Source organism: Anas platyrhynchos, chromosome 11, assembly GCF_047663525.1.
Source record: "Anas platyrhynchos isolate ZD024472 breed Pekin duck chromosome 11, IASCAAS_PekinDuck_T2T, whole genome shotgun sequence".
In the NCBI taxonomy this organism is placed as follows: domain Eukaryota; kingdom Metazoa; phylum Chordata; class Aves; order Anseriformes; family Anatidae; genus Anas; species Anas platyrhynchos.
Window position 1 is genome coordinate 12,781,977 of NC_092597.1, and position 22,866 is coordinate 12,804,842.

Here is a 22,866-nt window from a genome sequence, read left to right on the forward strand (position 1 = left end):
GCCCCCCCCCCCCCCCCCAGGGCCCGCCGGGCGGCAGCGGGACCCTGGACAGCTCCCGAACTCTCGCGAGACTTGCGGGCGGCGCCGGCGTGCGTGGGGCGGCGAAATCTCGCGAGAGCGCGGCCGCTGCGGCAGGAGCGGCGCCGGGCGGCCGCCGCCACCCGCGACGGGCCCGTGGGGACGGTGAGGGGCGGCCACGGCCACGGGGGGGCCTCGTTTTGTTTTTTTTTATTATTATTTTTTTTACCCCATAGCCACGGGGGGAGCCCGCGGGGTCGCGACACGCGTGGGGAGCCCGCCGGCGACGCGCGTGGGGGGCCCCACTCGCGACTGTCGCGATATGACGGGGGTGGGGAGGGGGCTGAGGGGGTGTGGGGGTGCTGGGCCCACCCCAGCCCGCCTGGGGGACACGCGTGGGTGTCCTGTCCTCACCCCCCCCTCTCCGTGGGTGCCCCCTCCCGTGGGTTCCCCCCCCACCCGTGGCCAAATCCTCGTTGATTAATGAGGGGTTAATTAGGATTAATGAGGGGTTAATTAGGGTGTCGGCGTGGGCGGAGGGAGCAGGGTTTATCCCGGAGACGAGGCTGTGGGCAGGGAGCTCGGGGACCCTCTGGTTCCAGCCCCTACCACTAGCAGGGCCGTGTCCTCTTTTGCCTTTCTCCACATCCCGCTTTATTTTTCCCTCTTTTTTCTCTTTTCTCCAGCTTTCACACAGCTCCCGGCTCCTCTCCAGCTTCCCTGCAGAGTTCTCTCAGCTGAGAGTGTGCCAGCATGGCAGGTATGGGGTTTTCCATGGGGGCTTGGGGTGATTCCTGCTAGGTGCCCCTTCTTGACTCATTTTTGGGGGTTTTCTTTTCAGAGAAAGCCAACAACTTCCCCCCGCTGCCCAAGTTCATCCCCCTGAAGCCATGTTTCTACCAGGACTTCGACGCGGAGATCCCGCCGCAGCACCGCACCATGGCCAAGCGGCTCTACTACCTCTGGATGCGTGAGTGTGGGCTGTCCTCCACACGGGCTGCGGGTCCCCGGCCCCAAAACACGGACATTGCTCCCCCTCCTGCCCCCTGGGCGTTTATGTCTCCTGCCCAAACCCTTTGGGGATGGGGCAGGGGTGCAGCATCCCCTGGATTTCCCACCATTGTGATGGAGGATTTGCTGCCAGCGAAGCCTTTTGGGTTTCCTTTGCAGCCAGGGGCTTTCTCTATGGCCCCAAGCTCCTGGTGACCCCTTTGTGGGCTCCCAGAAGCCCTGACCCTCGTGCCCACGTCCAGCGTGAAGCCAGATGCGTGGGCTGGATTCCTCCGAGAGCCTTGCCTCTTTCTCTTTGCATGTGTGTGCCGTGCTCGGTGCTGAGAGCCACTGCTCTTCTCTAACCCCTTCAGCTCGCCCCGGTCTCTCTAACATCCCCCTGCATGCCAGGAGGGCTCTTGTAACCTTTGCACAAAAAGGAGGGGGGGAGAAAAATAGTTGTGCTTCCTTGGGGAAGCTGTTTTGGGGTGTTAAATCCCCCCTCAGCTCATGCCTGTTGGTTTTTGGAGCTGTGTGTCCAGCCAGCTCTGTCTCCAGAGCACTTTCCCCCATCTCGCACATAAACGCGGGCAGGATGAGTCCCCCTGGGGGGCTCTGGGGGGTCGGAGCTGCCGTAGGGTTTTGGGATCACGCCGCCCTCCTCGTGCACGCTACTCTGCTCCCTCTGCGTGTGTGTGTGTGTGTTTGCAGTGAACAGCATCACCTTGGCGGTGAATCTCGTTGGCTGCCTCGCATGGCTGATTGGAGGCGGCGGAGCTGTTAATTTGGGACTGGCAATTCTCTGGCTCATTCTCTTTACGCCCTGCTCCTATGTCTGCTGGTTTAGACCTATTTACAAAGCTTTCAAGTAAGTGGTCACACCTGAGCCTGGCTTCTCAAGGTTTGTGTTTTGTTTTTTGTTTTGGAAACTTCCACGCGGTGCTTAGCTTGAGGCACTGCCTGAATATTTGGGGAATTTCTGCTCTTCCTGGCCAGCCTTCTAGCTGTACTTCCTAACCTTTACCATGAGGCTGTTTGGGGGAGCCCTGTGTGGGCAGAGCAGCGGGGAAGGAGGTGCAGGAGCTGACGGAGCCCTCTCTTGCAGGACAGACAGCTCCTTCAGCTTCATGGCCTTCTTCTTCACCTTCATGGCCCAGCTGGTGATCAGCATCATCCAGGCTGTGGGAATCCCTGGCTGGGGCGTCTGGTAAGGACCTCGCTTCTCCCACGGGTGCTTGGGCACCCAGGGGAGGTGTTTGTGCGTGGTGGGGTGGAGAAAAAAAGGGGAAAGCTGCCTCTCGGGGTCTTAACATCCCGGGCAGCTTCTCCCCTTGGGGGTGCTGAGCATGGTGGCTTCCATCTCCTTGCAGCGGCTGGATTGCGGCGATTTCCTTCTTCGGGACCAACGTGGGGTCGGCCGTGGTGATGCTGATCCCCACCATCCTGTTCACGGGGATGGCGGTCTTCTCCTTCATCGCCCTCACCATGGTACGACGGTGGGGTGGTGGCGGTGGGGCGCTGGCTGTGTGTTGTTTTTTTTTTTCCCCTCTTTCCAACCTCTTCTCGGCTCCAGGTGCACAAGTTTTACCGGGGGAGCGGCGGGAGCTTCAGCAAAGCTCAGGAGGAGTGGACCACGGGCGCCTGGAAGAACCCGCACGTGCAGCAGGCAGCGCAGAGCGCGGCGATGGGGGCGGCGCAGGGGGCCATGATGCAGCACGAGACGCAGTACTCGGCCACCCCCAACTACACCTACTCCAACGAGATGTGAGCCGCGGGGCTCCGTCCGCGGGAGGAAAGCACTGGGGGGGAAGGAGGAGGAAGGCTGAGTCGAGTTCCTGCAGCTGTTGCAGAAAGCCAGAGCGAACCATCATCTTTCCCTGTTCTCTGTAACAGAACCTACTCTTTTTTTTTTTTTTCCCTTTTCCCCCTCATCACCTCAAGCTCCTTCTCTTTTATTTCTCTTTTATTCCTCATTCTGAAGAGGCTGTGAGCTGCCCTGCAGGACTCTTGCTGTGCGTGATAGTACATGTACATTCCTGTGTCTTCTTTTCCCTGTGAAGTAGTGCACGGTGGTGACTTTTTAATTACTGTGGTGATAGGTGTGTGTTAGAACTACATCAGCCAAAAGCCCCCCCCAAAAGGGAAAGATCACAAAATAGTGACCAGCACCCATCTCCCCCCTAAATAAGAGCTGAACTACAGGTTTCTGACGTGTGAGTTTCCTTTCACTTGGTAGAATCCAGCCATTTGCCAGTGTCTCAGCAAGGGCAAGCAATCCTGGGAATTCTTTTCTTCTGCTTTTTAACTAGCAGGTGGCTGATTTAGCCATTTAAAAAAAAAAAAAAAAGTTGTTTTAGCTGATTTTTAAAACAGGAGAGAGAGAACCCTTCAGCCCTGCTGTTGACATGCTGGAAGCCAAGAGATTCCTAATCCAATCCCTGGCTCAGGATCTCCATCCACCTTCTCTCAGTGCGTGGTGTTGTACATGTGTAGTTTACATTTTGCTGTGGAAGAGCAGTATTATTTTGGCGTGGCTGCAGGTGAGAGCTGCTGTGTGCATGGGTGCGTGCATGTTGGGGAATGAGGACAGGTTTTCTCTGGGGGCTGAGACCAGCCCGGTCCCGTGTCCTGGACCTGTTTTCTAAAGGCTTCTATTTCAGAACTAAAACTGGCAAAACCTGGCAGAGTGTCTCTCCTGGGACCTATTTTTGGTGCAATCTTGCCACCCCACATACAACCAGCCCCGCCGATGCTGTAAATAATAATACTTCTCCCTGTTGGCTCGCAGCTCTTAAGGGAAGCTCTGGGCTGGTGGGAGTGACTCCTCCTTGCTCGTACTCCTAAGCAGTGCAGTGGAACTTGGCTGCCTGGCTCTAGTAGGATCCTTTGTGAGAATGAGTCCTCCTGGTCCACCAGCCCCCAAATCCTGCCCAGTTTGGGGAGGTCGGGCTTGCAGGGAGGAGCTTGCAGGGAGGCAGCAGGGCTCAGGGCTGGTTTGTAAATGGGAGCAAATGGACATTGTGGGGCAGGAGGAGGGAAAGCTCCTTCTCAGAGATGCTTTTCAGACTCTAAATGCACTTTAAACAACCATTATTTTTTTCCTTCAAGTCCTAGAAAAGCAGCCCAAAAGGGAATGCAGCCCTCTGGCTCCAACCCCTCTTGCCCCACAGATGCCCCACAGATGCTGGTACTGCAGGTGCTGTGCCCCTGCCTGCCCCCTCCCCCCCAGCAGTTTGGCAGTGCCAGGATGCGAGACCTGCCCACGGGGATGGCACCAAACTGGAATTTATCTTTTTTTTTTTTTTCCCAGCAAAGCACACCAAGAATAGTTTCCTTTTTAAGAGTATCACTTCAGTCATTTGGCAGTAGGTAGTTGTCTCTTGACAAGACTAAAATGCAGCTAATGATAAAAATGCCTGTCTGTGTATGCGTGTATATATATGTATAAACTGTAAGGAGAAAAGTAATCCGTTGCTGAGCCTATTATGTACTTAATCAGGTTTAAATATTGTGCAATTCATTTCTAGCTAGCCTAAAACTTACTATGCCAAATCATGTGCTCTGTCATCCATGTCTGCAAAATAACAAAGTGATTTCAACCTCTCGCGTTTATATCGAGCTGCAGAAATGATAACCTGTAACGCGCTGTAACTAACAGGCACTGCTTCAGCACCTCACCCTCCTCTCGAGTGTCTCCTCTGTGCAAGCGGGGCCCCTCGCTGACCCCACACGCGCCTTGCCCTGCTGGAAGCTGGCGGTGGCACCACACCGGCCCGCAGGGTGGTCATTTTTAATTAGCAGCTGTGTTAATGGGGGAGCAGCCTTGGTTATGAGCCGTGGCTTGTCTCCCCTTCTGCACTGATTATTTAATAACAAGAGGGGTGCCCACAAGCTGGCACTTGGCAGCTGCACCAGGGGAAATTTGGGGAGGCTGTGTGCTAACCCAGCTCTGCTCTGCATTTGGGGTGCCAGGAGTAACCCTGCACCCCAGGGCTCTGTCCCTGTGCCCTTGCTCTCACTTTCTTCCTGTATGCTTTTCATTTAAACCTTTAGCAGCCAATTTTTAACTCCTAGCAGTGAATTTTTAACCCCTAGCAGCCAATTTTTACCCCCTAGCAGCGACTCCTCTGCCTGGGACACGCATCAAGCACCACCCCGAGCCAGCGCTCCTGCTGGGGCTGACAGGACGATGCTCACCCCACAGCTCAGGGTGTTGGGGTGGGGAAATGCAGCTGGCCAGCCTGCAGCAGGGCAGGGACACAACGACCCCCCCGGGGCTGGGCTGCCACCAGAAAATAACGCACGCTTATAGCGCCTGGGGCTGGGCACTGACAATGGGGGGGCCTTGGGGCTGGGAGAAAACGGGGTGTTTGTGGTGCGGGTGACCAGAGCGGGGTGCGGCGTTGCCCCACGGGGCCCTGAGGCTGTGCTGGGGTAAATCTGTGTTTTTTGGGAGCCCCTGAGGGGCCTGGGCCTCATGGCGGCGCCGCGGGACTACATTTCCCAGCGTGCCCTGCGCTCTTCCGGGTTGTGCCCCCGTTGCTAGGGCGGGGAGCGGGGCCGGGCCGCGGGTAGGCCGCAGGTGGGCCCCGGGCCCTCTCCCCGGGCTCCCCGTGTGTGCCCTGCAGGCCGCCGGGCTCCTCCCGGCCGGTTTCGGCCTCGGCAGCCGTTAGGAGCGGTTCTCAGAGCTAAGGAGCCGGTAACGCCGCTGAGGGGCCGCCTGCTCTGTGCGCCCTTCGCGCTTAGCTCCCCCCCCCAGGGCTGTGAGGGGGAGAGGAGGGAGCGGTGCCTCCAGCAGCCCTCACGGCCTGTGTCCTACAGCTCAGCTTGGGGGTGCTTCGGTGAATTAATCGTTACTTAATAAGAGTTTTCATCTCTGGGCAGCTTGCGATAGCTTTAATTTTCGTTAGGTAAGCACGTGAAGTGCCGCTGTGGTATCAGACCACCCTAGCCGCTACGTACACTGATAATCCCGTTCTGTAATTTCTCGTGGTAAGCAGTGCCTGGAAGGTCAAGCTGAAATTGTGCTCCTGTCCTAGCTCTTTTTTTATTTGCCTTTTTTTTTTTTTTTTTTTTCAGCCACATTGACAAACCCCAGGGGCCTGAGCACAACGTATGAATTCCCAGTGGAGCGTGGAGAAAGGATGTGCGGCTCCCTTCGTGCCTCGGCTGAGGGGCTGAGGCAATTAGTGAGGATCCTGGTGCTTGTGCCTCTTGGTGGCTCAGGCTCCTGTGTAGCTGTTGCCCGAGCGTGATCTGAATCGCCCCATGAAGGATCCTAAATTAAACTTGGATCTGAGTGAGCTCTGGGAATGACCAAGAGGTAAATGTTCTCCAGGGAACCCAGCTGCCTCACTCCAACGTCCAAGCTGGTGCGTAAAATAAAGCTGGTGTTAAGATTTTTTCCTTCCTCTCTTTTACCCAAAATGCTTCCAGGTAACTTCCTCTGAGTAATGAGGTTAGTTTCACTGAATCCTGCTGTGATGCCTTCACTAACGTACAGTTTTCAGATGTTTTACATAAGAGAGCTTGCTCTTTGTTAGTTTCAAGACTTAATAGAGACGTTCATATGGATTCTGTAGAGGAGTGCTTTTCTTTTACTGAATACTTGTGAGTGATTTATCATTAGTGACTTATCAGCGTGGCAGAACACTCAGAGATGGCAGAAGAGCATTCTGAATCATCTCTGCTTGCCACACGCCTTCAAAAACAACCTCTAGGCCTCTAGGTAGCCTTGGCTGGCAGTGGGGGATGAGTGAGTGGTTCTGGCTTTCACATTCCTACAGTGTTTGTACATAGTGGCTGGTTTGGTTTATGTTTTATTCACAGTTTGGGTCTTTTTTGCCCGATCTACACAGAGTAATTCCTAGTGCTACTGTAAATATGCATTAATACGATGGGCAGTAGAGCTCTAATGCTTGCCTGAGGCCCCCCAGAATTTTTACTTCCTGAAATGTCTACCTGCGTTTATTCTTCTCCACAGAGCGTGAAGGGAGCACGACTCAGCTGGGCTGCGTGTCTTGCCTGCAGTCTGTGCCGTGTCCACCACAAGAGGGCATATTTCTGTTCTGGGGGCTGTTGGCTTTACCAACAGCATCGAGCTTGTGTAATTTCTGGCATTCTGTTTACTGTTGTCCCAGAGAACCTGTACGTAAGGAAAATGGGAGGAGTCCGGCTACTCCTGTGCTTAAAGGGGTGCCTTTAATAAAATAAAAGCTTTGTGGATCAGGGCCTGAATGTTCAGCATCAGACCGAGTTGCTCTGGGTCCTGCATAGCCCACGCTTAGACCTGTGTCTTTGGGAGTACTTCAGGAGTACCTGCTGTGCTAAAATTCTTTTATATTTCTGTGCTCCTAGAGTTTGACTGGACCATGGAGCCCTTCTCACCTCTAGAACCAAAGGCAGCTGCAGAAACGGGTTCGTCTGTGCCAGAGAAAAAATTCCGTGTCCTGGTGGGTGTGACTGGCAGTGTGGCTGCCCTGAAGCTGCCTCTCCTCATCTCTGAATTGCTGAAAATACCTGGGGTGAGTAAATCTTATCGGTAGAGCTGGTGCTATCCTGGTTTTTTGGTTTCCAGGAGAGACTGGATGGCTTCTGCTGAAGTGAAGAGTTCCATCTGGCCTTGAGCCCTTTTGTTTGAAACTTGGGACAGGTTCCTCCTGCTTTTAAAAATCAATATTTCTTTTCATATCATTTCTTACTTCTCTACACTTAAGCTTTAGCTTGAAATTAGGTTTAAAGGGCAGCCACTATTCCTAGATACTTCCCTGGGCAGCCCTGGCTGCAGACACAGGTGGATGCTTTTTGGAGGTTAACATTTTTAATTAGGACCCTGCAATTTTTGGTAGCTGAGATGTGGGCTTTACAAAGAGGGACGCTGCCGTCTGACCAGCAAAGAGCAACCAGATCTTGTAGAAACAGGAGATCCAAGCCAGTATGTGTGTCTGAGCATTTTTATTTATTTTTTAACTCGAGTTTGTTGTTAGGAGTAACAGAGGTGTCCAGCAGAGGCCACTAGTGACTAGAGTCAGGGAAGGAAGTGTGGTAACTTTTGCTTTAGAGTGAAGGTAGGGGAAACTGTAGAAGCCTGGAGCTTTTAAGAAGCAAAGCGTCTGTTTTGGAGCAGCAAAATGAAAGAGGAGCAGGAGCAAGAGTGTGCATTAAATATCCACGGCTCTTGGTTACAGTACCTGCTGAATGTCCTTTCGAAATGATTTTGACCTGAAATAATTACTGAGGCCAAAGGTCCTAGCTTGGAGCAGGGGGGTGAAGCCAAATGGTGCTGAGGAAGTGGGTGACCAGCCCAGAGCCAGCTCCAGCCGTCATCCTCTTAGCAAGGGATGCAGGGCACGCATCCTCTCGTCCTCTTGCCTTGGATCCACTTCGCTGTGGTCTCTTTTCCCTTGCTCCTGGCACTGGGGATGCCCTTTGGAAGTGGCAGGAAGAATGCAAATGGTCTGCTGTAGGAATCGAGATCAAATGCGTTGCTCCTCTGTCAGCTTTTGATGCATAATTAACAGCTGCAGATGGCTGGTCCTAAATTCTGTGCTCTGTGACATCTGTTGGAGGCCTTGTGGCCACTGGTTTTAGGCTGTGTTGCGTAAAAAATAAAAGACAAACGAGTATTCAGTCTGTCCAGGAGCTTCTCATATCAGTTTTGTTAGTTAAATTTATTTGTTTACTCAGTTCTGATGTGATTTTGCTGCCTGATCTAAAGCCTGGTGGGTGAGGTCAGTGTAATTTCTCAGTCAAGTTTAAGGCCTGCTGCATTAACTGACAGAGCAGAACTTTGGGAAGCAGGGCAGAGGCGGAGGAAGGCTTTGGTACCAGCAGAGATGCAGCCAGAGGTTTGAAATGAGAGTAGTTTAAAATTGTCATTTCTGCTAAAATGATTCTCAGCCAACAACTTGGTGGCACAATTTTGCACACATTAAGCTTTAACGTGTCCTTGAGGGTGATAATTGACACAGCTACATGTTACTGTCTTTTAAGCTCTCTGAAGATCTGGAAATCAATAGGGCATCAGCTTACGCTTTTCAGCTTTTTACCCTTGCCTCTTTTTTTATTATTATTTTTTTTTTTTGTGAGGAGATAGCACGTGGCACGTTGTCAGGATGCCTGGGGAACTCATGGCTGTGCTGGACTCACACACGTTGTCTCAGCCTGATCCCTAGTAATCTGGGTGGTGGCCTGGCAGGAAAACAACGCCAAAGAATCACATCGGTGGGATATCAGTTAGTTAATAAGAAAGGAGAAAGCAAACTTCTTTCGGGTGACAGCTATTGTTACTGAAGCTTCTGGATGTCATCTGGCCTTGGAGGTTTGAAGCACGTTGCGCAAGTTTGTGAGTGGGGCCAGAGAGATTTAGAGCTTAAGCAGAGGGATATCCACAGTCAAACAGAGGGTGTGCCAGGTAAATAGAAGGAAAAACTATGTAGGCTAAAACAATCTTGAGAGCACTGATCTCTTTCCAACATAGCTGGAGGGACTTGAAACACTTGCAGAGAACGAGGGATCCAGGAGCCCACCCCAGCTGAAAACCTCAATCAGAGAGGATAATTAAACTGCTAGAGCAGCTTTCCTGGGGGAGTGGTGGAGTTACCACCACGCACAGTCCTCGAACAGCCCCCTGCTGTGCCCTGCCTTGTAGTGGGTTGGACGCAGTTCTTGATAGCCAGCCATTTCCTGGTCCTGGGCTTCAGCTTTGAAGAAGTAGGTTTTTATTTATTTATTTATTTAAGACCAGAGGTGGTTATGAAACTGTCTTTAAAAAAAAATTAAGAAAAGCAAAGTGGATTTTTTTTGTGTCCCTTAGCATTTTGACCAGGTGTTACTGGTCTAAATTAGCGCATTTTGGATACTGGCACAACTGAAGCAGCAAGGTACAAAATATGTCATGGGGTTAGGTGCAGCTGCATCACCCACAAATCCTTGTATCGTTATGGCTCTGTAAGTAGGAATAGCACTAACAAACATTGCTGGTGAGAACTTTTAGCACAGATGCAGCCTACTGGTATAATTTCGGAGAGCTGACAAACCCCTTTAAACTCTTTAAAATCACCAAATAAATAGTATCTTGCAGCCTGTGAGGTTAACACCTCCTCGAAGCCCAGGGGATGGCAGAAAGCAGCGTTAGCACCTTCGGTGGCATCGCTGCTTGGCTCCAAACAGCTTTCTGCAAGGTGAGGCTAATACAGATGTGACGTGGTTGATTGCTGTGAGCGTGATCTTCACGTTCACACTCGAACGCCCCAGAAATGCAGCCGTGGTTCTGAGCTAGGACTGCCCAAAAAGGAGCAGGCACCTCGCAGGAGCTGGGAGCTGCTGGTGTAACTGAACCACAGTGTGGGTGGTGCCGTGAGCTGTCTCGAGGTGCAGACCACGGTCAGAATGGGGTGATAAAGAGGAAAAGAATTATTTCCTTATGGTTATCGGTGGTGTGAGGTACATCAGCAGCCGCTTGTGGCACCTGTCAGAGGCACAGCTTTGGTCGTGGGGCGTGCAGAAACTGGGGCAAATTCCACTTTTTCCACCTGCTAAGATTCCTGCAGGAGGAAATGAAAGGATCTCCTGTCATAGGCACCTTGGCACCTCCTAACTGTGTGTGTCAGACATCCAAGGGACGTGCTGGGACTTCCCCAGTGCATGCCATGTACCTGAAGGCTCAGCTGGCTTCCCATAAGGCAGGCAGGTTTGGCTAAGAGCTGGGAGAGAACCCTCAGGCACTATATGCAGTCTCCTTTTCCTTGTGTGAGCTGCAGGAGCCCTGTGCTGTGACCGTACCTGCACAGAGCTTTTACTGTTTCCAGCATCTTTCCTTGATTGGCGCAGCAGCTGCAAGGCACTGCCCCAGCTTGCTGCCTTGGCTGGAGCAAGGGGGGTTAACGTGGTTGTAGAAATAGTGCCTGGTAGTCTGTAGGTACCTCCCTGCCTTTGGTGGTGCCTCCCTTGTCGAGAGAGAGGGGCAGGGGTGGAAGAAATTGAGGCAGAGAGAGGAATTGAAGGGAAAAATGTAACAAAGACCAAGAAATCACGCTTGTTGTTCCAAAGCAAAGGCTCTGCCTGGCAGACAGAATGTTATCACTTTCGTAACAGGCACGGTGGGCACAGGTAAGCTGACATCCTGCTGCTTCACAAACGCCCTGGGAAGCAGGAGCTTTGAGCTGTTGCTTCTTGTGGAGCCTTGTTCTGCAGGGATGGGCTTGCTCTGCCCTGGTGCTGCCGGGTCCCAGCTGCCAGGACCCGTGGCAGCTCAGCACCGTGCTTCCTCTTGGCTCCGAGTGTGGGAAGAGCGATCCCGCAGGGCCGTGCGGGCACGTCACCCCTTTCTGCGGTGGCTGAGGGAATCCACCGAGGCAGGATGCTCTGCTGCTCCCTTCGGCGGGCGTTTCCTGATTAAAGGGCACCTTCGTGGCGCTGCGCTTTGCTGCTCCGTGCCGTCCCTTTGAAGTTCTGCCTCTCGGTTCTGCGCTTGCTGCTGTCCCGGCCGTGAACTGGCCGTGTGAACGAGTTTGGCAGGCGGTGACTAATCACCTGCCTGCTGCTGCGTGGCGATGAAACGAGGCTTCGGCCCCCGTGAGCACCTCCAGCAGCCTGACCTTTCTGCTTGGGGTAGGTGCGGTTAGAGCACGTGCACGCAGCAGGGGAACATCCTCTGCGGACCCACGAATCTTTCTCAATCTTTGCTGCTCGAGCCCTCCTGTGCAGGATTGGCCTCAGGGTGTAACTGTTGGTCTGTCTTTTTGCTTTCTGCCTAGGTGGAGGTGAAGGTGGTCACTACTGAGAGGGCAAAGCACTTCTACAACCCCCAGGAGATTCCTGTCCCCCTCTATAGCGATGAAGATGAATGGCAGGTGAGTAGCGCTACCTCTGGAGAGGGCAAGGGCTCCTCTCCTGGCCCTTCCAGCCTCGTGTCTTGTGATTCAAGTTGTTTCATCATGCACTTGGGCCTTCTGCTTCCTGCTTTGACCAACGGGTCCTGCTTCAGCAGCAGGCAGACCTCGCAGAGGTTTCACTCCGTTGTTCAAGTGCTTAACAGCAAATCGAAGCCTTCCTCCGCCTTTCTTCATGAGGGACCACATTCCTTAGATTCTTGGCCGAGGCTCACCTCTTTGTTGGCGCGCTGCATGCTCTGGGGCAGGGCTTTCGGAGAGGTGAGCGAGGCGGCCGTGGCTGCACCAGAGGGTTTGGTACCGCCCTAGCAGGCTTGCAGCAGGCACTGCACTGTGGGTAGAAGTGGTCTCTCACCACCCTGGGCTTAGCAGCTCTCTGCAGCGCTGCGAGGAGCATCAGGAAATGTCAAGAAAGCCACTGCAAAGTGGTGGTGAGGGTGTCAGCTGCTTGCCATGACTCATACTCGTCAGGAAGGCAGCAGCTGAATTCTCCTTCTCGCTGCCTATGCTAAATCTGCCAGCACCACTGACGATCACAAAACTACCCAGACTGCTTCAGAGCTCAGCTCGGTGTCCGGCTGGGTAACCTCAGCCACCACTGCCTGCGTGCTGCAGCTTCTTGCTCTGCGTCCTCCAGATCTGCCTGCGCCTTGGGAGAGCCCCAAAGCTGGCGTGTGCTGCGTCTGAGCTGCCTGTGGGGCCGCCTCTCTTGGGGAGTTTCATGCCAGCAGGGCCTGCTGCAGTGTCCTCCTCTTGCCCCTGTGGTGGGCAGCTGGCTGTAAGAGATGTTCTCCTGCTGGCAGCAGTGTGCGTAGCTCAAAAGGCATCCACATTGAGGTGTGTATGTGGAAGGGATCAGTCCATTGTCCTTTGAATTTTAGCAGCGTGCTGTCAACTTGACCTTTTTCACCAGTTTTTCCCCTCGAACCAGTTATGGATGAGCACATCCCGCAGGATCCACTAATAACAGTGGCCGGTGGCATCTTTTTGGCTCTTTTCTATAGAATTATTTTCTCTTGAACATGGTTTTATTGATGTGCTTTGAGAGATTCTGGGATGGAGAGATGTATAAACGTCGACATTTGTTTTTCTGTACGTCTTCTGTCATCTTTGCAGCACTGATGTGAGCATGAGCTGATCTCCCCTTTAGCAGTTCTCTTGCAGATGCACTCGCACGCAAGTGTTGCTTTCATGTGGAGGGGAGCAATGGCCAGGAAGCTCTCTGGCTGGTCTAGAAGATCAGCAGAGGTCTGTTGGGTGCCAGGATGCTGCAGCTCCAGGGAAAGCTGTTCAGGAGGAGCCCTGTGTGTGGCCGTGGAGGTGCAAGTCAGGCTCCGTGGGCCTTTGGCACACTGGAAAGGAGTTCTGGAGCCTTTATAGCATGCCCTGCTGACACCAGGGTAGCAAATAAGCCTGCTCAGCATGTTTGGGAGATGCTCTATTCTGAAAATAAAACTACAACCTTCAGCGCTTGTAGAAAAAATAAAAGTGAGTGGAAGAGCTGGGAAAGGTGTCAGGGAGCACCGGCTTTCCGGATGCTGCCTTTTTGTTGTGGTTTCCAGTGACTCAGAGAAGGAATAGGTCATGGCCCTGACACACCTGGTGGGGCTGTGCGCTCTCTGGGGATGAAGCACCCGGTGCTGCTTGCTGCTTCTCTTAACGCTGTCCCAGTTGTGTGTGCTCTTAAGCAGAGCAGGGACCCCCCTGGGCTTAACTGAGGATAGAAGTGCCTGTGGGGAGCCACGAGGGTGGCAGTGCCTGGCTGGCCAAACCTAATCCCTCCTAGAGGCTGCTCCCCGCTCAGTTGTGTGGCTTTATTTTGTTCTGAGGGTGTTTCCTAACTGAGAAGGGGGTCAGTTAGGGGTCTGAACCTCTTTAAAAGCCAGTGGATGGCTTCAGAGTGCCTAGAAGACAGTAAAGAGGGGTGAGGCTTCTACAGCACGAGGGTTCCCCAGCAGAGATTCCCTCTGGTTGGGTCCTGTCTGGGTTTGGTTGGCTGATAGGATGCAGCGGGCTTCTCAGATGCACTACGCCTTAAGGGAGCTTTTGTGCTGGGCATCTGTGAAGCTGGGGGATGTGGATGGAGAAAGCTTTTTGCTGGGAGCTGGCCAGGTTGTTGGATGCATAAATTGCTGGCTGTGTGGGGAAACTACCCATTAGCTGTGCTTCTCAAACGTTGCTGGAGGAGGTGGGAAGTCAGAAACGGGAGCGCTGTGGCTGCAGTCCCCAGTCCCCCCGCGCAGTCAGATGTTGCTGGATGTGAGGATAACGAAGCTGAGGCTGCAGCCACTGCCGTGGGCTCGGTGCAGTGCCTGCTGTTTGTTTTGAGGATTCAATAACCTGCATCTTGTCTCCTCCCCAGCTGTGGAAGGGCCGCTCGGACCCCGTCCTGCACATCGAGCTCAGACGGTGGGCCGACCTCATGCTGGTGGCCCCTCTTGATGCCAACACCCTGGCAAAGCTCGCCACCGGGATCTGTGACAACCTGCTGGTGAGTAGCTGCAGCTCTGCCTGAGAGCGGCCCCTCAGTTCCCTCCCCTCCCAGCGCTGGTCTGTCTGACCTTTCTTTCATGGAAACTCTTGTGTTTCAGCAGCGTCAAGATTTGCATGTTCTGCTGCCAGTTCATATGCTTGTCTCTCTTCTGCCAACGTGCTTCCCCTGATCCTTTTCAAACGCTCATTATTTTCTTCCCTGACCTGTGTTCCTTTCCATTCCTGGGCTACCTCGGTGTCTTCCATCATTTCCCAGTCCCTCTTTTGTGCCTGTCCTGCTTTTTCTAGTGGATGATCCTTCTCTCCTACCTCCACCCTCTCTCTATCATGTTTTCTCTCTATCACACTCTCTCTCTCTCTCTCTCTCTCTCTCTCTCTCTCTCTCTGACTTTTGAGTTCCTCTCTGCATTTTTTAGATGTAAGCTGGAAAGACACCTGTGAGATCAGATAAAACTGTTTACTTCCTGCTACTTCACCTCCTCCCTCACCTAACTGCATAGCACAGAAATTCAAACATGTGCACACTTACGTACCTTCCAGTTTCAGCTATGGTATTTTATTTAATTTTTTGCTTGTTCAGGCTTGTTTTTCTGGAACTAAAGGTGCTCTGGCTCAAAGACTGATCAGAAACTGTATTAAAAGAGAGCGTGCTTCTCGGTTCAGTGAGCAGGAACTTTTGTGTAGCTTCAGTGCCTTGTGTCGAGCCATCATCAGGAAAGGTCATACGGATAAAGCACCTGGAAGATCTGCCAGGAAGCTGCAGAAGTGCAAATGCTGCATCACCCCTTAGGTACCTCGTTCCTAAATCCATAGATTTAGGAACAGAGGGCTGCACATCAGCTCTGGCTAGGGAGCCGTATGCGACTAGCTTAGCTGTTTAGGTAAGAAAGAGTGCCTACAAATGAGCACAGTACACCCAGAGCTACAGCCCTCGCAGCATCTGGAGATCCAGGGAAGCTTGCTGGAGATCCGGGGAAGCCAGAAAGAGCTGAGAGAGGGACAAGCAACGTCTTGTCCTGCTGAGCCCCCTTTGTACCGTAGCCAACAGAGGAAGAGCTCAGGAAGGGTGTTAGGGACACGGCTTCATGAACCCCTGCCAGTCCTGGATGGTTTTGGGAAGGGAAGAGGTGGCTCCGGTAAAGACAAGCAAGTGCTAGAGGCGTTGGCTAGCAAGTTAGAACAGATTCTGGCAGACTTCCCCTGTGCCACAAAGGGTTCAGATCACAGGGCATGAAAAAGGATGGGCAGCCTGCTCCGAAGTGCTGTGAACCCAGCAGAGCCCCTGCAGCAGCGTGAGCTGCCTGGGAGGCTCCCTCTGCATCCCTGAGCTGGCAGGGCTAGGGACACTGAAGGGCACTGCACTGTTTAAGAGCAACCACTGCTTATCTTTCAAAGGAGATGAGGTGATAGGAGCTTATCTGGAAGCTGTATGTTATTGCGGCCTCAGATGTGAGCCTCTGCAGCATGCAGGAGCTGCTGGGTGGTTGGTAATCTACCAGCATCTTCTGCAGCAGCGCAGATAGCTTCGTGTAATCCTCCTTGTGAATGCTGGAAGCGGCAGCGCTTCCCTCGTCAGCCGTTGGGGATCCAGTTGGCGCGCTGTTTGAGAAGATTGACTTGCCAACTCTTTCTGTTTAGCTCCACAGCTGGCTTATCTGAAGCGTTGCCTGGGGATTTCTCTGTAGCTGATATGATCTGTGGCCACCCCTCAGCTTCTCTTGGTCTCCCGCAAGGGCTGGCTGCATGCATTGCGTTCCAGCGTGGTTTGCTCCAGCGACTGGGATGTCTTGCTTGGCTCTGATCCAGCGTAGGATGGAATCTCTTCTCTTTGTAGCCTCCCTCGTCCTCCTCGCCTGTCAGAGAGGAGCTCTGCTGGAATGTAACACAAATTAGTAGCAGCCCCGTGGACCTGCTCACGGGTTAGTCCAGCTGTGCTGACAGATGGATGCGTTTGGCCTTCTCGTGATAGCCGAGCTGGGAAAGCGCTTCTGTGCAGCAAAGAGGTGAGACAGAATGAGGGAAGAAAACATCTCCGAGCCCAACCTCTTGGCTTCTTTTGCAGACTTGTGTCATCCGTGCCTGGGACCTGCGCAAACCTCTGCTCTTCTGCCCAGCTATGAACACAGCCATGTGGGAACATCCCATCACGGCTCAGCAGGTGGAGCAGCTGAAGGCCTTTGGCTACATGGAGATCCCCTGTGTGGTGAAGAAACTCGTGTGTGGAGACGAAGGTCAGTCCCGTTGTGTGTCATCTGACTGTTTTGCTGCCCAAGTGCCCCTAGTATCCTGAGGGGAGGCGCCCTGTTCTTTCGCCCTGTGACCTGCAAGGTGTTGGACTGCAGAGAGCACGTGCTCGTTGCCAAGGTTTGTATGAACAAGGCGAAACGTTGCCCCGTGCTAGCTGGCACCTATTATTCTTCATTAATCTTCCAGCAGTCTCATGAGACCACCCAAGCCAGGCTTTCAGACGAGCTGTTGGATAGACATTTAAAAGAAAGGCCCATCCTCAGAGAGAGCAGATCAGACAGAAGGAAGGCTCTGTGGTGAGCACTATCAGCCTGGGATTGGGGTGTCCCAGCCTTGCCCTCTGCTGAGACTGAGACATGATGAAAACAGCCCACGGTCCCTTGTCTCTGCCAGGGGGATAATATCTTATCCCTCAGAGCAGCCACTGAGGATAAGCGCTTTGCAGATGTGGCTGAGGGTGTAGCTGGACGTGCATTTACCATGTGTTGTTGTTTGTTGCCTGGGTTACTTTTCAGCTAGATCAGCTTTCCAATCTTGTTTTGGTTTGGGGTTTTGACATTGGGCTTGTGTGAAGTGAAAGAAGGGGGTAGGAAACGTTGTCACACTCAGTTTCAAGTCTTAACTTACGCTGCCAAGTAAAATGGTCTCGCCTGTGTTTTACAGACTGGTTTAAGTGAAGATGTTCTGACTTCAGGGAGGTTTTGAGAAGCTTTTTTTTTTTTTACAAGCAACTTGGATGAATGGATTCTCTTCTTTCATTGAGATTTCTTTTGGAAAAATTGTGAAATGTCACCCAGTTCCAGCTGTAATAGCAAATGTGCCTGCACAGCAACGCACTCATCCTTTCATTTTACAACCCCAATTATACCAAGATCCTAACCACTCTGTTGGATGCCTCAAAAGGCAGCCTGCAGTGAAGACAGGATATTAAAATCTTCGTAACGGTTAAATTCTAGGGCTGGCTTTCTTAGTGTCTGAGTCGTTAGGTGCAACGCTTCTAGAGAATGCTTTCTTGAGCTGAAAACTAAGAAATATTTACAGTTAGGTAAGCGTAGTCAAGTAACTCAGGCATCAGCTAAACTGTCTTGGACAATGATGTTTCCGCTGGGGTTTTAGACCTGATTACATCAAATTTCTTGCGTACTTGTAATCATGTTAAGGGAAAACGCCCAGAAGAGGTCATTCCAAGCAGACATTTTGGCAGAAGTGGAAAGGCCATCTGCCACAGCCTCTTGGTCCCTCGGAGCTTTCCCTTCATCTCTGTTAGCACTTGTGTGGGACCTCTGTCCCCGTGGCACTCGGATGTTTGCTCCCCAATGGGTAACGTGCTTTTTGTGTGGGGCCACGCACCTGAAGCAGAAAGAGGCATCCCTCTTCCACAGGTGGGGCTGTGGGGTGCAGAAGGGCTGTGTGAGGGGACCCGCATGGATTAGAGCTGGACGGCAAACGCGGTTTCCACCTTCTGCTGCTCTGCCCTGTTCCTTTCCTGGGGCTGCCACCCCTGCGGCAGGGATGTGTGAGCCACATGAGAAGCAGCACGTGAACTGCTGCGGTTTGTAGCTCGGAGTGGCAGAGCAGAGCAGCGCTGAGCAGGAGTTACCTCACCGCACCAGCGGGCGTTTGGGAGCTGCTTCACGTTCCGTGCAAACCTGGCTGCTGTGAGAACAAACTCCTGAAGGAGCTCGTGGGAGAGGGGTGGTAAGGTCAGTTGGGGCAGCAGGAGCCACATCTGACTCTGCTCTGCTCGTGCTTCTGAGTCAATTTGCAGCAAGATTTTCCTGTTGGCACATGCCAGGGTTTTCCTGGCAACGTGTAAGAAAATTATGGCGAAGCAGCAATGCACTCCAGCTCTCTGAAGACCCAAAGTTGTCTCCACCGCTGACTTTTTTTTCTCCCCCTTCTTTTTTCAGGCCTTTTACCCCACAGCCTCTTCTTCCAAGCTAATTTCTGTCTTGTGGGTTTTATCCACAAAGGGGTTTGCCCAGCTTTCACCCAAACAGCAGGCAGCAGAGCTCACATCTGGTGCAGAAGAAAAGAGATTCAGTTTGCACCAGTTTTGTCTGTTGACATTGTGGTTTGACTTGCTGGTGAGAGGTTCGCCTTCCTCTGCTCGTGTGACTGGTCTTACCTGAAGTGGGCCAGACCCTGGCTGCCACCAAGTTTCTCTATTACAACCTCTACTTGATACATACTTCTTGGTGAGTGAGTGGCTTTGGGTGTAAGGCCTGGTGAAAAACGAGTTAAAATAACAAATGAAATTGAGTTGAGAATTAAAATGCTCCCTTGACTGGGTCGCTAAATGTAACCTGCTGGCTGTTGGCCTTGATGATGGCTGTGTGCTGTGATACAAGGAGGAGAGCTTTGCAGCCTGTGGGCCTGCAGCAATTTACTGTTGCAAAACACTTCCAATCTGCTAATATCTTCATCATCCTTGGCCGGGTTTCTAGAGCTTGGCACGCTGGAAGAATTTTACCTGTAGGCACGATCTGTGCTGTAAGACAGGCAGTTTAGCAAGATTTTTTTCTCAGCTAAACCTAAAGATCCAGCTGTGAATTGCCAAAGACGTGGAGGAAGTGGGTCATGGAGGACAAAGGCGGGCCTTGAAGGGTGTAGCTCTGCCAAGCCGTGAGGCGGCAGTCAGGGAATGTCTTTTGTTTAGCAGGGCTTGTCAGACACAGCTCCTCTTGAGATTAAGAGGCCCGAAGCACCCAAATCTGCACACATCTTGTCCGTAGGGTGCTTCAGGCCTCCTGGGATTTATAGGTTTGGAAAAGGGGGAGTGGAGATTGGGTCTTACTGAGTGTTTCTTAGGGAAACTCAGTTTCCTTGCCCTTCCAGAAGTATTGCTCTTCACCCCCAGTCTTCACAGTTCTATCCAGTTACGCCTTCTGTCCCAGGCAAGGCCCCTACCGGAAAACTGAGGGTGAAGTCAGAGTCAGGCTGTGATCTGCCCAGAGAGAACACTTCTCTCTGCTGTTCTGAACGGCCTTTCCCCTTCCCCTCCATCTTTCCTCAAGTTGTCACTGTCCTTTGGAGCCTGCTGTTGGGCGCTGCTCATCTGTATGTTCACTAACCCCGCTGTGTAAATGGACCAGAAAAAAAAAAAGGGAAACAAAACCTCCCCGAACTAATTTCTAGTAGCAAATAAAGCTCATGTTATAAATAATTAGAGCAATTAGCCAGCAGAACAAAGGACCAACAGAAACTCCCATCTTTTGAATCTTCTAATGGAGACACGTGCTGGTGGGGAGGTATCCCTGCGCTTGCCTCAAGCAAATGACAGGAGTGAACAGACTGAGTTCTGCGAGCGCATGAGGTTGGATGAGATGATTTAGTGATCTCTGGCATTAAAGCTTTCATTCTAAGCTTTAAAAAAAAGTCTTTCAGAAGGAAGCAACAGCGCAGTGTAGATTAGATGTTCATCTGGCAGCTAACCAGCCCAAAAGGAAAAGCTTTTACATTTTGTTCTGTTCAGCACTCGCTCTTCTCCAAGAATTACTCCCAAGAATCAAGCTAGTGCAAATCCAGGGCAGCTCTCTGTAATGTGGGGCGAACTGTGGAGTCACAGGAATGGTATGAAATCAAGCTTTTTTTAAATAGTCACAGACCATTTCAAAACAATACCGAGCACACGCAGCATTTGCACTGGAGGAGGGAGGGGAGGCAGGGTGTTCTGTTACCCACGTGCTTTTTTTGGTCTCTTTTTGCACACTTACTCCTGGGGTAGTGTGAGCGGAGAGAGCAGCTCCCTGCGCGAGGGTTAGGCGCAGTTGTCCTTGGAGATGATTCAGAACATGAGGTACTCATTAAGGTCACATGAATTGCCTTTTGAGGTTTCCTGCCTCCCTCCATTCACTGTCTGAGGAGCTCGTGCTCCTGCTTAGACTTGTGAGGTGGGAGCCAGGCGAAGTCAGCCTGACGGCTCCTCCCCGATGGCATTCCTCCGTGCCGCAAAACCCCTGCCCAGCCGGCAGGCCCGAGCCCATCCTGCAGCCCCCACAGCTGCTTTCTGTGGGGTGAGTCACAAGGAAACACACGGGGCTACCGAGCAAGCTTTGCCCCGGCCTCGAGGTGCGCTCTGCGTTGCCTCAGGGCTGCCGAGTGCGGAGGGGAGCAGAGGTGGGGCGGGGGCAGCGTGTCCTCGTGCTCTGTCCGTGGGCTTCACCCTGTGTGTCTGGCTCTGCCCTGCAGGTCGAGGAGCCATGGCAGAGGTGTGGACCATCGCCGAGAGCGTGCGGAGGGTCGTCGCGGAGCGGGACCTGCCGGCGCAGAGCTGACTGCTCGCCCTGCCGACTGCCTTCCTGGGGACCTGAAGATAAAGCCAACAGGAAACCCAGCCGAGATGGTGCGCGGCCCTGCAGCGGGCTCCCCAACCGAAGGGGCGCAGCAGTTGGCTCCCAGCTGGTGCCAAACTGACGTCTGGTGCCTCGCTGCAGACTTTGAGAAACCAAGGCCGAGCTCACGCTGCTTTCGTGTGGGAAAACTCTGTGGTATCTCGCAGCGAGGGAGTAACGTTCCCCCAGGCCCCGCAGCCTCGTGTTTCTCGTGTGATCCTTTCTGAGGAGGCTCAGAAGGAGCTGCCCGTGTGTCCCTGGGGCAGCTGGAGAGGAGGGGGGCGATGTGCCAGGCCTGGTGGTGGGAAGCTGGGTATGGGGACGTGCCCACTCTCCAGAGCGTGGTCTGTGGCTGTGCTGCCTTCACCTTTCCAGCAGGAGTCACTGTCCAAAAAGCATTCCCCCTCCGGGAGCTTAATAGCAGGGAGCTTTTAATTCTGCCCCCGAGGAATTGCCTCTTGTAGCTGCTTTGGGGGTGTCTGTGCCTAACATGGTTGCCTGTGTGTGCTGTTTTTTATCACAGACGGGAAAAAAAATGATGGAGAGGAGCTCCCTAGTCCTCAAATCAGCCTTTGCCCTTTTGTGTCTGCCGACCAGCTTGGGATGGAGAAATCAGAGGGCGAGCCAGCCTGGCACCTGCCCCCCTGCGTGCTGCAGGCAGGAAGTGTTTCCCAAGGGAGGGGAGTCACGCCTTACCTCTGACAGCGCTCCCCGGCTTGAACATTAACAGGCTGGCGTGGGGAAATTGGGAAATCCTGTGACCCCGCAGACCCGAGCAGCCAGGGCTCCCCCAGTGCAGCCTTTCCTCGGAAACGTGGTCCTGCCCCTGGGGGGAACGGCGCCGGTGAACACGTCGCCACAGCTCGGTACTGCTGAGCCAGAGTTTATTTTTAACTAGGCCCAGCCAAATTTAAGGCCTTCGGTACAGAATGTGCATCCTGCCTGGGGGGGCAACCTTCAAACTGCTGCGCACGAGGGAAGGGGTTATCGGGGTCTGTTTGCCCTCCTTATCTATTCCCCACAAATAAAATCCGCTGAACTTTCCCGTTTTGTCTCGTCCACTGACCAGGAGCCGGGGCGTCTGAGCTTCTAGGAACAAAGGCAGAAGGAGCCTGGTGTGAGCGGAGCTGCTGGCTCGCGAGAAGGGCCGTGGCAGTGCCATAGTTCCCAGATTTTTCCTCCCAGGGGTTGTGCCAGGCCCCACGGGTGCTGTCTGGGGCAGTTTGCTCATGTGGGGATGGCGAAAGCCGCCAACACGTTGCAGGTTTTTGCTTGGAGCTTCTTGATTTCCATGAGGTCTCTGCCTCCTCCTCACAGAGCAGCGTGTTCTGGTGCTTGCAGCTGACGCTGGACACTGCGGGCTCTCCTCTGGCTCTGCCGTGGGTATGTCACAGAGTTAGGGTTGCTTATCCTCCCTGCTCGTCTGTGGTTTGGCAACGCAGCCACCCCCCGGTGTTCCTCACACGGTGTCAAAACACCATGGCCTTGGTACAAACGTTCAGCTGTTAGGGAGCTGGTTTGCTGCTCCGGGCATTCTCCCCCTATAAAGAATATGTAATAAAGAATATGGTACACAGCATGAATGCTGGTAATTCAGCAGAAATGGGATAACCTAATTTGCCCTTTTTAGACCCAGAGTTTGTGCTGGTAGCACGCAAATCTGGGGCTTGTGATCACAGCACCCACCAGTTGTGGATTTGCAGCGGGAGAAAGAAGCTGATAAGGAGACAGTGTCGCCGCTGGGGCTCACCCAGAGGCTTAAATTGTGGCTTGCAAAGAAACGGGAGAGCCTTGAACACAGAGAGTTACTTCTTTGTCCTGCAAATGTGTGGAGCGGCAGTGAAAAGGTGTGTCTGAGCAGAGCCCGAGGGCATGATGGAAAGCTTCAGGGC

General features: G+C 53.0%; 2 protein-coding genes across 4 annotated transcripts; both read left to right on the top strand.

Annotated features, from left to right (window-relative positions):
- The first annotated feature begins 80 nt into the window (after window positions 1-80).
- SCAMP5 (secretory carrier membrane protein 5) lies at window positions 81-6,227 on the top strand. 2 transcript variants are annotated; one of them, XM_038184959.2, is made up of 8 exons: window positions 81-183; window positions 705-778; window positions 860-988; window positions 1,720-1,876; window positions 2,114-2,215; window positions 2,379-2,496; window positions 2,582-2,772; window positions 6,088-6,227. In XM_038184959.2, the coding sequence occupies exons 2-8, from the start codon at window positions 772-774 to the stop codon at window positions 6,125-6,127; spliced, it is 744 nt and encodes a 247-aa protein (XP_038040887.1). In that variant the 5' UTR covers window positions 81-183; window positions 705-771; the 3' UTR covers window positions 6,128-6,227. The 2 variants fall into 2 exon arrangements, with proteins under 2 accessions (XP_038040887.1, XP_038040888.1); XM_038184960.2 differs by lacking the exon at window positions 6,088-6,227 and having other exon boundaries at window positions 2,582-4,685.
- On the top strand, window positions 6,189-22,017 carry PPCDC (phosphopantothenoylcysteine decarboxylase). Of its 2 annotated transcripts, none has more exons than XM_013097217.5 (6): window positions 6,189-6,331; window positions 7,366-7,532; window positions 11,766-11,861; window positions 14,263-14,391; window positions 16,456-16,624; window positions 20,832-22,017. In XM_013097217.5, the coding sequence occupies exons 2-6, from the start codon at window positions 7,380-7,382 to the stop codon at window positions 20,915-20,917; spliced, it is 633 nt and encodes a 210-aa protein (XP_012952671.1). In that variant the 5' UTR covers window positions 6,189-6,331; window positions 7,366-7,379; the 3' UTR covers window positions 20,918-22,017. The 2 variants fall into 2 exon arrangements, with proteins under 2 accessions (XP_012952671.1, XP_027321726.1); XM_027465925.3 differs by having other exon boundaries at window positions 6,239-6,380.
- Window positions 22,018-22,866: the final 849 nt, after the last annotated feature.